General features: G+C 44.8%; 1 protein-coding gene across 1 annotated transcript; it reads right to left on the reverse strand.

Moving 5' to 3' along the window:
- Positions 1–5,866: 5,866 nt before the first annotated feature.
- LOC146196583 (mediator of RNA polymerase II transcription subunit 19-like) lies at positions 5,867–15,103 on the reverse strand. Its single transcript, XM_084598342.1, has 6 exons — positions 14,887–15,103; positions 14,435–14,588; positions 14,213–14,312; positions 13,047–13,158; positions 9,693–9,796; positions 5,867–6,765 (listed from the first exon to the last, which is right to left on the reverse strand). The coding sequence occupies exons 1-6, from the start codon at positions 15,101–15,103 to the stop codon at positions 6,691–6,693; spliced, it is 762 nt and encodes a 253-aa protein (XP_084454468.1). The 3' UTR covers positions 5,867–6,690.
- Between the last annotated feature and the right edge of the window lie 25 nt (positions 15,104–15,128).

Genomic DNA, 15,128 nt, shown 5'->3' on the forward strand with positions numbered 1-15,128 from the left:
GAACAGCAGAGCACGTGAAAAGAATCAAGCTGAAGCAGTCCGCCTGCTGTAGTGGCACAAAGAAATTAACATGAAAGAAAACAGTTGCAAACCTGAAGAGCGTGCTTATCTTTAATGATGGGGAGACTGCCATATTTGGTCCTTTTTCAACATGCTTTGCTGTTCCAATTTCATTTGAAGCCATTTTGGGGGATGTGACACATCCAGTATTGTGAAGGAACATCTTCTGTAGTCCGCGGTGCACTGAAGGGCATGAACTAATCGTATATGTACTCTTGTAAACAAGGTGTGTGTGTGTGTGTACATGCTCTCCAAAGGAAGGCATTTTTCGCTGATGTACTATACTATTGGCGCCAAATGAAATGCGAACAGCGGAGCGCATGAAAAGAATCCAGCTGAGGCAGTCCACCTGCCCTGCTCCAGTGACACAAAGAAATTAACATAAAAGAAAATAGTTGCAAACCTGAAGAGCGTGCTTATCTTTGATAATGATAGGGAGACTGCCTTAGTTGGACCTTTTTCAACATGCTTTGCTGTTCCAATTTCATTTGACGCCGATAGTATGCACATGCTTTGCTGGTTCAAGCAGTTATTCTGCTGAACCCCATTGCATTCAAACTATATATGCATGTCTACAAGGTGTGTGCCTGCTTGCAAATTTCCTCTCCCATGTCCCTCAAGCTAGCTTCCAACATTTTGGCATTAGATACAGCAAAATTATGGATCTACTAGTAATTGCACAGTAGTGGCATGTTCCATCACTTTATTTTAGAATGTGGAGACATCCCTTGGTACCATCAGCGGCTCATTAGGTGGTAAGACGCCTGACTACTGTCCGGAGTTCCCGGGTTTGAACCCGACCTCGGCGGGTGCGTTTCGATGGAGGCGAAACGAAGTGGCGTCCGTGTGCTGTGCGATGTCGGCGCACGTTAAAGATCCCCAGGTGGTCGAAATTACTCCGTAGCCCTCCACTACGGCTCCCCTTTCTCTCTTTCCACTTTCACTTCACTCCCACCTTTATCCCTTCCCTTATGGCGCGGTTCAGGTGTCCACATAGCAAGTGTGACAGATACTGCGCCTTTCCCTTCCTGTGAACCAATTATATATTCATCAGCGGCTCATTAGGCATTTGGCTATTCAGCTGTCATTCCCAGGTTCACACCCAGCCGCAGTGGGAGGAGGGTTTCAGTAGACACGAGACTGCATGCTGAAAGATTTTAATGCAATCTAAATTATTGGGAGCCCTCCACTACAGCACCTCTTAGCCAGAGCTGGGATAAACCCCATATGCTGTACTAATCATTATAGTGCGAGATTAGAAGCAACTATTGCTACTCTGTTGCCAGCATTGTGCACATTTGCATAGAGTTGTACCATTCTTGTCATGAGGTGGAGCAACTGAAAAAGAAAGTCATTATAGGCCAGAATTAACTTTGCACACCAGGGGTCTTACATGAAGGTAATTAACCTGTAGCAAGGCCCCGTTTGCTGTGTGATGTCTGGACGTTGGAACTCCATGTGGTTGAAATTCCCGGAACCTTCCAAGCATTGTGCACATTTGCATCGAGTTGTACCATTCTTGTCACGAGGTGGAGCAACTGAAAAAGGGTCATTATAGGCCAGAATTAACTTTGCACACCAGGGGTCTTGCACTGAGGTAATTAACCTGTAGCAAGGCCCCCTTTGCTGTGTGATGTCTGCACGTTGGCACCCCATGTGGTTGAAATTCCCGGAACCTTCCAATACGGTGTCTCTCATCTCGAGTAGCTTTGGGCCCTTAAACCCTGTGACCAAACCTAAACTGTTGCAGCGATTTTAATGTGCTAGCGTTAGATACTGCAGTGAGAACCCATGCCAGGCTGCGTGTGTGTGCAGTTGCTGCCGGCTGCATTGCTTTTGGGAAGGTTGCCAGGTATGGAGGGAAAGGGCACTAACCCTGAATGAAAGCTGCAACTGCGCTGAGAGCAAGTTTTGATCCTGTGGCAGCGTGAACAGATGCACTTCGCTGGTTACTGCACAAAAGCACCATGCTATCGTCACTATTGGTTTGGTTTGGTTTGTGGGGTTTAACGTCCCAAAGCAACTCAGGCTATGAGAGACGCCGTAGTGGAGGACTCCGGAAATTTCGACCACCTGGGGTTCTTTAATGTGCACTGACATCGCACAGCACACGGGCGCCTTGCTTTTCGCCTCCATCGAAAAGCTGCCGCCGAGGCCGGGATTCGATCCCGCGTCCTTGGGAACAGTAGTCGAGCACCGTAACCACTGCGCCACCCCAGCGGGGTACTATCGTCACTATTGATCGCCCTACTTGTTTAACTGCTCCTCCCTTGACTCTGCATTGCATGTTCATCAACTGCCACCCGTGCGCAATGGATCCAAACGCACTACTGTTGCGCACAAAATTTTATAGTGCACGACCACTAAGGTCACCGATTTTTGAAGCTTGAAACCATAGCCTTGAACCGAAAGTGAAATGTGCCATGTGCTTTGTATGTGACCTACTTATCTAAATTAGCTGCAATTTTTTTGTTTTCAGGGCTGTTTGAGATACTGGGCTTAATACATCGTATTGTAAACATAGCTATAACATTTTTTCACTAGTGAGGGCATGGCAATTGAGATTATTTGCAGGCAGCAGGATTGTGGTTCTGAAGGTTGTGAAGAAATTAAAAATGCTCTATCCAGCAGTCTTGGAAGAGCGAGATGGGCTGTAGTGTGGGAAGGGAATAGCACTAGTAGTTGGTGGCAGGTAATGACTGCAGATGCAGACTGCATGAGTGAAATAAGAATGGGGTTGAAGTGCTTTTGGCAGGCACTCTGGCTGTGAATAACAGTTTAGTATCCCATAAACGGAATATTTGACGGCTGTATCTTGCTAGTGCTCACTTATAGGGCAGAAACATAGATTGAGCTTGTTTTGAGAATGTGAGCTATGGGAAGGAAAAAAAATGTTACGAGGCTTGGGGAGCAGTGTGGGTAAGGAGCAACTTCCAGTTAATGACATCCTAGTTTACGAGAGAAGACAAGCGTAGCCGGGGTGGCAATTGAGGTCTGTGGAGATAAGGCAACCATAGCCGGCACAGGACATGTTTACTGGAGGCAGTGGAGAGGCCGGCTGATTCCTCTAAAAGCATGGTAGGAAATGTGGCAGCCCACATCTTGTGGGGTTGCACTCCAGAATATTTAAACCCAGGTCATTCAGGGAATCTGTGGGACGAGGAGGCAGACTGCGTAACCTGAGGCTTGAAGCACCAACCACATAACTACACCCATGAGGGGTTGCACTCCAGAACATTTAAACCCAGATCGTTCAGGGAATCTGTGGAATGAGGAGGCAGACTGCGTAACCTGAGGCTTGAAGCACTAACCACATAACATAACTACACCCGTGAGGGGTTGCACTCCAGCACATTTAAACCCAGATCATTCAGGGAATCTGTGGAACAAGGACGCAGACTGTGTAACCTGAGGCTCTACAAACCAGGAGATTATCCCCTCCAGGGTGAAGCACCAATCATATAACGTAACTACACCCGGATGCACACTTTAGCAGGACACGGGCCACAATGCTAAGGATCCAGCCTAGATCCAGTGTGTAAGCACCACAGGTTATTTATTAAAAACGGGAGTACAACCCCTCTGGATGAACTGCCAGGAATTGGCAACCCAGTGTCTTAAATTATGGGGATGCAAGGTCAAGCCTCCATTTGTATGCTCCTGCCAGCTCCCTCAAAAGACAGCTGGCATCAACTACTGCTGAAGCAGGAGAAAACACAGGAAGCTCTTGTTAACTGGCCACTGGAGGTCACCGCTGTATGGGGGTCACACTTAGGTTCAGTCAATGGCGGTCAACAAATTCTTGGCAATAAAGTTTTGTCCCGGTCCTTGTATGCACTGAAAAGTGGCAGTGCTAGTTACTGCCTCAACCAAGTACAGCTAGAAGAAATATGAAAGGGAACACGGGAGTGCGTGGCCTCCACACTGCCACCAACACAAGACAAGAATAGATGGAACCAAGAGTAGGCTAGGAAATAACAGCCAACCAAACTTACTTTAGATGAGTCTTTACCACCGATTCTTATCACTTGTTGGTGACAGTGCATTTGAAAGCGTGGAGGCCACACTCTCCCAAGTTCCCTTTAATATTGCTTCTAGCTGTACTTCATTGCGAGCGATCTGGACTCAACGTACCATTTCTAAAGATGGCGAGACTGTTTGGTCAAACTAATAAACAAAGCGGGACTGCCTGTCAAGTGTGTGGAGAGCCTTTGATGGGCCAAGTTTGTTAACCACTGCACGAGATAAAATACATGTTCATTGAATTGATGAGGCCATTTGTGTCAAATGCTATTATGTCAGCACTGCACAGATAAAGCCCTTCAAAATTAGTATAAGCAAGTAGAAAATGCATTTGTAGTTGGTGCTGGTTACAACTCAAACGACCATCCAGTCTCCTGCAGTGGCTGACACATTAAAGGCTCCATTCCTCACTTGCCAGGCTCACCTGCTTTATCTAAATTTGTTAGTTTACTGGTTCAGCGCAGTATTCAGCAGCTGTATGTAAAATTAGATTCCGATTAGATTTCATAGCAACGGCAAGAAATGTCACAGTGCAATTATAAAATTCTTGCAATTAAAGGGACCACCCAAACAGTTGGCACTCCATCATCATTTGCCTCAGTAACACAAAAATGTATCGGCTAGCTTCACCAAGATATTGGCGATCAAAAATGATGCTCCCCTCTGTCCTCAACTCAGTGCATGGTGGCACGCAAGAAAAGAAACGGTCACAACAATGCCCTATCGTGCCTTGTCCCACCCTAGTCACTTGAGAAAGTTTGGAGAGGGTGCACCCAAAAGGCCCAGTTGACGCCGACAGGAAGGGGCCAGATGCGAGTATGCGACAAAGTGTTGTCATAATCGGTTGCACGCTGTTGCCAGAAACATTGTCTGAAAATTATGTATGAATCATAATGTCCATGCAGAGCTGTTAAACTTGACCCAAATGCTCATTAAGGCCTCATCTATGGGATGGCTGCATTTGAATATTGCCATATTGTTTTAGGGTCCCTTTAAGTATGTGCACGGTGCTCATTGTACCAAACATGCTCATAACATGTGATGAGTGCATTCAGCTGTATCTCAATGGACACAAGCCTCCTGCACAGAAAGACTAGGGATGAGGGTCAGGGTAGAGCCTACAGTTGAGGCAGGCAACATTGTAATATTCTGTGATGGTGGTGCAAAGAGAGTCTCGACTCGCCCTCCAAGGTCCTTGGACAGGGGATGAATGGTGCCTGGTTAAGAGTTTCACAGATGAGTTGGTTAGCCAACTCATTGCTGTCATTTCCAGAGTGTCCAGGGATCCATCGGAGGAATACAGGGCAAGGCTACAGCAAAGCAAGTGTGGCCTCGAGCTCCATGGACAGATGAGGGGGGTAGTCTTTTAGACTGAATAGCACGCATAGTTGTTTGGGAGTCAGTGTAGACGATATACTGGGGCAGAGGTGGGATACTGGATGCTGGAGGTATGCAACCACAGCAGGAGTCGCTAGGGGAAAGCTATATCTGTACTTGCCGGCCGCTAGGGAGGATAAGAAGTAGTAATTTGAGTGCAATTGTTACCATCTTGAAGTGCACGTTTACTGGACTGCGTTCCATCACCATCTAACAACCTGGCCAGTGCCACCATTTGTGGTATTAGACTGGCGTACCTACCTAAAATGTGTGCTGTAACATGCTCGCTTAACCCCGGAAATACTAACGAGGCAGCTTCACATGCTGAAAGCATTTTGTGACACAAATGGAAACATCACAAAGTCATGAGAGAGATTTGCAAAATTTTTCAGCTCAACAATGTCAATTTCACAACTTTACACATGCTTTATTCACACAGACGGTGCATGACACGATGAAATCATTTACTATCACGCAAAAACTTATACAGCTGCATGTTACAAATTAAATCAAGGAAATAGTCCATAAACTGGACAACTCATTACAGAAGTGACGTCAATAAAACATCTCATCTTCCCCATTTTGCAGGTGGCACGGCAGAATTTCGCTTTACGCATTTCTTGACAATGCAACTGGCATAATCGCACATCACTAATTGCAGAGATGCAGCCCAGCTTACTGGATTAAAATCATGATTCTTAACATTAGCTAGAACTGAGTAAATCCTCCCAAAACATGACGACTTGCATTGTGAAATCTTGGAGACTGTTCCAGTTACAACACCATGGTTGGAGGCTCTCGTGCCTCATGTCTCCTTTCCCTTCAAATGCCTGACTTACAGGAATGCATTTTCTATGATGTTCACATATGCGCCCCATGTAAGTTTCAACAAAAAACGACGTAAAAAGCGATCAGCTGCACAAAAAGTAAGCCATATACTGAGCCTTCGCTTTTGGGAAGAATGCTCAAAATGACGATGCTCACACATCTGGACAAAATGAAGGTGGTCAATGAAATCGAACAAGTTTCACTATTTCTCCACGGTTCATGTAGAATGCAGCAGCACAGAAAACGTCATAGTTAAAAGGATGTTGCATAGAGAACAAAAAGCACCCAACGCCAGCCTCTCTATATGTTTCCACAGGTATACATGCTAAGGCAGAGGCAAGGGTACAATCGTGAAGCATGATGGGGCATGGCTGCAGGAGTTGTGCCTAGAGTTGTGAACCTTTAGATGACCCGTTGGGATCCATTGGGAAGAGTTGGGTTGCCAGGGTTGGCTGGTGTAGCTTCGGGACTATGCTTCTGCAAGGGGATTAAAAAGTAACCAGGAATGTTAGTTTATACCGTGGTACAACAAACTGTAGGCATGGCTATACAGCTGAAAACAATTTAGATTTGACTTAGTTCTTATTCGTACAAGACGAGCAAACTTCTACAGTGGAGTAAAGTTATTACTCATTACTTTCTTTCTATGGCAAGACGTAGCACATCTATTCGCATCCACTGCATGACAAAACAGCTCTCAACACATTAAAGTGCTTTCCTTGCTTATTCAATTTGACAAAATGAAGGACTGGACACGTTTGACCATGCCGACATTCTTTTCCTACTCCATGGAATATGCTGCTACTGCACTTGGGATCATTGGATAAATGCGTAAAACAGAATGATCCAATGATGGGATCGAGTTGGGACCATGATGAATCTTACCATGACTTCTTTACAATGATGGGATCAAGTTGGGACCACGATGAACCTTACCATGACTTTATGATGTAGATTTACTCTCATCACAGGCAGTGAAAACCATGGAGCACTGCACGATTCACCGTGTCAGCTACTATTCTCAAGTAAATGGGATAGTCTGCCAGCAACATGTCTGAATGGACCTGAGATTTATCAATACTAGTATTTGCTCACACGGGCACAACCAGGTAGCACTCTGAAAAAGCAAAAGTGTAATAAAATCTTGTTCTCCTCTAGTTGGTTAATACTGATGCCTAAAATCAACACGAACATGGATGTAAACTCAGAATTGAGCAGTTCACACATGCTGCTGCTGATCTTGATCATGTGCCTTGGTCGCAGCCTGCCTGCTCACCTGCAGACAATCCCGTCGCTGCTTACAACAGGTTACTGCTTATAATCTTTGCAGCTTTATAAGAAAATGGTGCTGATGGTCGTGTGGATGCTCCGTTCATCGAGTGCATGTTGGGTTTGGCAGACACAAAATAAAATGGCAAACGTTGCTCTACAACTAATCAGCAGAAATTTGTTAATATACTTACTTAATTTGTCACTGTATCCTACATGTTGCCAGTCTCATTTTCTTTAAATCATGTTTTATTCAATGAGTTTTCAGTCAATGTACAGACACATACACAAATTTTCGGCCAACAGCCGAAGCTAGTTTAGGACCATTTCCCATATATATAATATTTAAGCAGTAGAAACAAGCTTGTAGGGCCTCAGGATTATTGTAGACATGCTAAGCAACGTGGCAAACAAGAACTGATGAGCACAAAAAGAAAACATAAAAATAGTGCAAACGGGGAAAGAGGTGTAAGCTACACAGATTACTAATTTATGCAACTTGCATGACTAAAGAGACAGCAGGAATACAAGTGTGAATTAGCACAAAAGAATTAAAAAAAAAATCAAGTCGTCTCAACAGCATCAGGAATGTAACCATTGTCATCTATTTTAGACTGTGCTATAGTGATGATATTTTTCTTAAGTAGAATTTTTTGATGGAAAATAAACTATTTGCCATTTTAAGCTCAAGCTGAATGGCATTCTAATTTTTGTGCCAATGTGATCTGTAAGGTACTGGCTGCAAACGATCAATTGCACTCTGGCAATTTCTGTAAATTGCATTACCTTCAAATCAATACAGTCCTCAAGCCCACAACAAAAATATGCTGAACACTTAAGTGCCACCTTTAAGGGTATGACGCGATAGTGCAGGCTACCCCCCCCCCCCCCCCCCCCCCCCCGACATATAAAGCCCTACTTTAACCAAGCCGTATGAACGTGCCTGCGTAGCCTAGGCATAGAGCGCCTGACCCACCCACCTCAAGTGAAAAACGAGTTGGTAGCTCCTCTCGACTTTATGATATCGCGCGGTCTAGTTAAGTCGCACGGACCATCAGGAAATCAGTGCTCAGCCATGTCAGCTGCCAGGTACCACCTGCTAGTGCCAGGTTTTCTGGTGAACGGGGCCTTTAACTCTACTGCATTAAAAGTGAAAGATTTAAGAGTTAACCCATTTTGGCTAAGTAGTCACAACACCATGACTGCTATCTTTTTATCTTGTATATACTGAGACTAACACAGACCCAGTGAAAGCAGCATCCATGTGATTTTCATCGTCACTGGTTTGTAAAGTTATAAAGACTAAATGAATCACCTCACATCTGGCCCACTTTAGCTAGGTAGTTCTAAAAAACTTTGGAAGGGTCTTGCCCACTCCCGTGTCTTTGTGCACATTATTACGCGTGAAAGTGTCTCTTTGCACAATGTCTTAGCTAATTTGGCACGAGACTTGTCAAGCGTTCAGAGAGAATCAGGGAGGTTCTATGGGTCGAACGAGGAGATAACTACATCTGCAATAAAGCTGCTGTCAATGACCACACGCACAAAAAGAAATTACTCACAAAAGACGAAGTGGATGGGCGTGTTATACAACAAAAACCCATTCATATGAACCCAGTTAATATCAATATTCAGATAAGATGAACCAGTGTGTGACCATTTGATTAGATTTTTTTTTTTGGAGATCTTAAGGCTAACTGCTTCACATCTGCTAAACAAGCTTAAAAGTGACTGTAAACCATGCCAACCAAGTAAATCGGCTTTTACAGAGCATCCGCATAGCTCCGTGAAGGGCACTTAAAAGGGACCGAACACTTTTTTGTGCACCTTTCCAACATTTCTTTAAGACAGTCTACTTTCTGAATGACACAGGGATTGACTTGGAAGGGTATGCCAGAGTCAATGGGTCCCCAAGCTTGCATCGAATTTCTCAGTCCAATGTTGAGGTCCTGCCCCCTGTCAAGTGTCATCTGTTCTCCTGGCCTCTTTGGAACTCAACGAAAACAGCGAGAAAAGCAACACTGTCCGAAAACAGAGTGAAAAAGTAACAAACATCCCATGTCCACACGCTGTACAATGTATCAGGCATGACGAAAAGGGGTTGCATGCAACAGAAACAGCAGCAAAATGCTTGCCTTTTTCTTTTTCTTCTCCTTCTTCTTTTTCTTTCGTTCCTTCTCTTCATCATGACGCTTCTGCTTCTTGTGTTTCTTTTCATGGGAAGCATCGGACGCATTTTCTAGGAAAAGAAGCAAGCCAGAGATACTGAGTTCCTAGCCGACCCCACACAACACTGCCAGTTGCAGTGTACATCACCAGTGACAAAACATTTCTGCTTTGTTCCCCAGACAGTCCAAAGCAAGACTGGCTGGCTGCTGCATGTTCAAAGTATGGTTTCACGGACAGGTATTCAGAGGTGGTTTTGGGGGGTGCTCTGAAACACCATCCACCAAAGCTCAACCCCCCTCCACTCTCCAGATTTAGAGACAGGGATACAGATAACATATATATATAGATAGAGGTTGGTTATTCATCCCCTCTTAACCTTGCATCAAAATCAAAGCAGAGTTTTTCTATGCTTCTGGTCACAAAACTCTCGCCAGAGTTTCATATAGGGTTGCTGGCACTTAAACGCTCGAAATGCCTCGCACTTGTCGAATTGGGTGACTTCAGCATGTGCTCTCCATTAGGCAACTACAGGAAACACAAGGACAATGTTAATGACATGCAAATGCCTAACCAGAGCAGACGTCAGGCATGAAACTCACTGCGCAGCACATTAACTAAAACCTGCTCTGAATGAAATTTATACCATTGCAGGGCACACTTAGCACCCTTTAGACGAGACAGACACAACACCGTGTTCTTGTCCCCTGCCTACAATCTGTTCTCGCCAACCACAAAACCTACAGCATTCAAGCAAAAATGCCACCACAGTGCATGTTCAATGCCTGGTGCTATGCTACGCTAAAGATGCGGTCGATGATTGTTGCTGGTTGATCTCGGTTGGCAGACCATCGGCAAACGCAGTTTCAGCGCTTTCTTTGCCCTTTTCTCATTATAGTGATGCTCGGCGGGTAAAAGATATCAGCACACAGCGGTGTAGGTGGCACCATGTCGGCGAGATCGGAGCAGCCGGCCAGCATGTCGGCACAGTGCACTGCCATCCGCGGCAACCAATAGCCGCTGAAGTTTTCTCTTGGGCCCGTGCACAGCTGCAGCGCGCGAGTACTACTGGCCCATTGCGTTGACTAATTATGATCTCTGCTTCAAGCTTTTTTTCCTTCTGCTTGTTTGGCAAATAGCTAGTGATATTGCGAAAGGAGTGCGTCAGGTAATATATTTCACGCCATTCAGCACTTAATAAGCGCGTGCGATATTTTCCCAGAATTGCGCTGGATAGCAACGGCTGCACCCTGCAGTTGTTTGTTATCTGTGTAAAAACAGGTGTTGCAGTTCACATTGCATAAAATGCAAGCTGAGCTTTTTTTAATAGTATGCATCCTTGAAGCTCTAAAATAGTGCTACAACTGGTAAGCACTGAACGACTCTGGTCAAAGCATTTTTTCCCCATCCTTTCTCTCCCTCTACAAGAGAGAGGAGGGTTATTTATCTCCTCTTAACATTTCTAGCATGCTTGAAGGTGCACAGGGCAGGGCTCGGAGCAACACTCGCAATGTTCACAATGCTCAGCCAACTGTGCACGATTATGTTATACAGTTCTGTTCGTCATATTTTTTAATGATATGATATGCCAACAGAAGTATTTTCCTTGTACGTTACTATACCCGTGCTATAGGGTCACAAAATAATGACATTAAGTGCACAATGCCTATGGCTAACCTTTAAAACTTTATTTGCATGGCGGCAGATGTACGAGTGTAAAGCCATGGCTTATTTTCACCTGAAAATGCATACCCTTGGTACTCTGCAAACAGAAAGCTGAAACTAAATGTTTGCCGTTGCTGCAGAGAGTAAAAGTGAAAGGCCCCCAACAGTGCATATGAAACTCTGCAAATGTTGAACCTGCTACTTTGCTGGCCACAGCAGCTGTAGCTGTCTGTACTATAGATGCATGCGCTGGTGAGGCATACAAGGTGAGGCATACAATCACAAAAGGGAGTCCTGCTAGTGATAAGTTTTATAAGCAACAGGACTGCCCACGTTTGTCCTTCTGTCATTCATATTGCACTAAAAAATATGTCTGTGCATGCAAGTAACCAATTATTCCAGTTATATTTGCTATCAATTAAGTATGCACAGTTGCTGCTTCAAATGAAACAGAGTGCAAACCATATTAGCAGATCAAGGAAGGTATTCAGACCACTATGTGGCGTCACAAAAAATTCCGAGGATGATTACAATATTCTCTAATGTGAAATTTTGAGCTCAGCTCTGTAGCTTCGGCAGCGTGAACAGCAGGAGGACCTCAGAGACAGTGCCTAGCAGCTGCTTCGACGGGACTCGTGCAACTTGTTTAGGAGCACTGGCAAACAAACCCCTTCCATCGGTTGTGTCGTGCATTCTTCAGAAAGAACTGGCTTGTGATTTTTATAACATCTTTTTTTTTATTTTACAGACAGTTTATACTTGCAAAGCAACGCCGTGAGAAGTGTGACCGACACAGACAAACTATCGCGTGCGGCAGCTTTCTCCTTCATACACATAGGCAGTTCTAAATGTCTCGACATTTTTTCGCAATGTGAAAGAAATGTGAGAGGAGAACATAGAAGTTAGGAGCCAAAAAGAGAGAAAGAGCGTCTAGGGAACTTGTTTGCTTATGCTGGCCTTGGTGAGGCCTGTACCCTGCCTGGCGGCCTGTCTCAGATATCCGATGAGTAAGCGGCGCAAAGCTCCTGACTCTTCTTCCACGCATCTTTTACAGTTTCTTTCGCTCGGTTACACCGGCGGTGACATTGGCAACAGCGACATGGCTCAAGTAACTGACAGGCGCAAAGAGCTGGCTCTAAAATCGTTCAAGAATTGCTATTTCCTTTCCCCTTAAAAGCTATGGCAGAATCAAGCATGGCACAGAGAGTCAGTGGAATACCAGAACTGTTATGTTTATGGGCTATGCACCTATGCTGAGTGAGACTGCAGTCCCCATACATGGCATAAAGAGTGCCCAAATGCAGTGCAATATCTGTGTTTTTCTCAGCCGCATTGCTGGGCTGGTGGCAGTTTACCTATGTTCGACTTTTACTGTACAAAACATAAATTTCATCGGTTATTACATGAACCACCAGAGTAGTACAACTGCTGCCATCATGGTATACTAGTATGCTCGTAGAAATAGCCTGCTGGTGCGAGATATTGCCAGATACAAGCACGTGCGGCTGAGAGAAAGCAGACAGCAATACAACACTCTTAGTTGGTCTCTACACTAAACAATAATGCTTGGTAAGAGAAGAATCGACTACAGCAAGTTTTAAGGGTTCTTATGCTGCATTCAGATGAAATTTACAGCCCCAAAAAATGCACATGCTTACCTTGCTGCTGAGATTCATGATTTGGTGTGTCGCCCATCTTGTGCTTGTGTTTTTTATGCTTGTGCTTCTTTCGCTGTGGCTGCTGGCTCATCATGCGATACTGCTCAGGCAGCTGATAAAGCAATGGGGGAGGAGGGGGGGGCATGAATAGTGGTCCATATTACAGTAGTTTTTATAGCAGCCTTCTTTTTTTTACAGCAAATCTCCATTTAATTATGCAAAAATTCAATGCACTGGTTCTGGAATGCAAATGAAGAAATTACTCAACTGGAAAAAACTATTGTTTCTTGATTGGCTGTGCATGCTGTATGCTTCAGCAATACAATAAGATAATTTTTGCCTAATTTGCCCAGTATTTAAGCTGGCAGCAGCCAGAACTCCTAACAAATTCTTTTGCAGGGAGAAACCTATTGTTTGGGAGCAAAGAGTGGTGCGAACCGCAAGTAGCTACATGGTTAGCTACTCTTGCAAAACCATTCACCATTTTAGGAAAACAGAAACCAACTGGCATGCCTGTAGATAAAAAAAGTAATTTCATCACTTGTAACAGCAGCCACTAATGCGAATAAGGAAAATCGTTTTCACAGCCGAAAAGTGATGTGGCGATGCAGTCTAACCAAAGCTTGCACTCCAGCTGCTCTCAACAGTACACAGGCTTCAGGCATCTTATAGGTTCCTGAATTCAAACGACGTTGCACAAAAACTGCTAATGTTTGTCAGCGGAGATTGGCTCTTGGACAAAATGTTTAGTTTTTGAGCTCAGCACCAACATGCAGATGACCAAGCATACTGCACACACTGCATTAAATGTATCGTAACGCTCACTGCAAGAGGCTGATGGTCAATTATCTTCGTTGCTCAATAGCGAGGACCAACTGCCTGCCTAGTGACGCTTTACACGCACATCGCCCACAGTGTCCTAGCAACTCTCAATGCGCACTTAAGAGCTGCTTCAACTAGCAACAACTGTAGTACCCTTGGTTCCTCGTAAGGTATAGTCCAGCTGTTAAGAAACTAGGCAGAATTGAGCGATACGCTGTCAGTTTCGGAATGAACGGTGTTCAAGTGAACACCGCAACAGTGAAAAGTGAAACCCCGCTGCTGTAGAGAAAAAAAAGCAAGCGAAACAGCAGGCACCAGCGAATGATGAAAGTACTCGCACTAACCGGTCCGGGGTGAAGCCTGAAACCGACCAACTGAGCACCGGTTAGAGGCAGAAGCTCCTTTCCACCAACCGGTGGTTTTTCGATGAGGGAACGGAGTGAGCTGCAAGTAACAAACATGCGTCAATGACGACCAATAGCATACCTCAATGCATTCAGTGGATAATCGCTAATGAAGAAATTGTGTTTACACGCAGGGCATTCAAAACGAAGAAAATCTGGCACCTGTTGTCTTGATCGCCAGGAGCGTCGATGTTTCCGGGCAAGTTTGGTAGGAACGCGCTGAGCTGGTCTTTGACCTTACGACCGCTGAATTTGTTGTATGAGTGCTCCAAGTTATATGATACCATTAAGTTTGTGGCGCCGGTAAGCTCACTCTCTGGCAAAGAAAACGAAACGCCAAGTTAGACGGAAAGAGAAAACACAGCCTAAACGAAATGGTAAGTGAACATCTTTTTTTTCAATAACGCCAAGATAGACATTTGACACTAGTTTAACATCTGTCAAAATATGACAGCGAGGTACTTAAAACTTAAAATTTAAAAAGTGAACCAAGGTTTGCGCATAACTGTATAACACTGAATGTCGACACGAATGTCGAATATTGGAGCAGTGAGACTGGAGCAAAGTCGCACTCAGATGCGACAAACGAGAAACGTTGGCTGCTCGTCGCTTACTTGGAGGCTCTTTCATGAGATAAAACGGTCCGCTGTGAACAATGGCCGGAGTTTTTCCGAGAGAAATAGTCGTCTTGAGTGTTCCGGTTGTGTCCTGGCGAGACACAACCGGGGAGCGGGAGCCGCGAGGGCTCGATTTTGGGGAATATTGGTCGGTCCGCCGCACAACTTCAGCCATTGTCGTCTGCCATGTTGTTTCCTGAACATTTTTTCCCATCATGCATATCGCTGTTAACAAGCGG

The sequence above is a fragment of the Amblyomma maculatum genome, chromosome 3 (assembly GCF_055883805.1).
Source record: "Amblyomma maculatum isolate TAMU_Amacu chromosome 3, ASM5588380v1, whole genome shotgun sequence".
Taxonomy (NCBI): domain Eukaryota; kingdom Metazoa; phylum Arthropoda; class Arachnida; order Ixodida; family Ixodidae; genus Amblyomma; species Amblyomma maculatum.

Coding starts and splice junctions, on each gene's coding strand:
- LOC146196583 (XM_084598342.1), bottom strand. CDS start 15,103: ATGGGAAAAAATGTTCAGGAAACAACATGGCAGACGACAATGGCTGAA. Junction 14,589..14,886: donor TCTCATGAAAGAGCCTCCAA/GTAAGCGACGAG, acceptor TTTCTTTGCCAG/AGAGTGAGCTTACCGGCGCC. Junction 14,313..14,434: donor CCTGGCGATCAAGACAACAG/GTGCCAGATTTT, acceptor TGTTACTTGCAG/CTCACTCCGTTCCCTCATCG.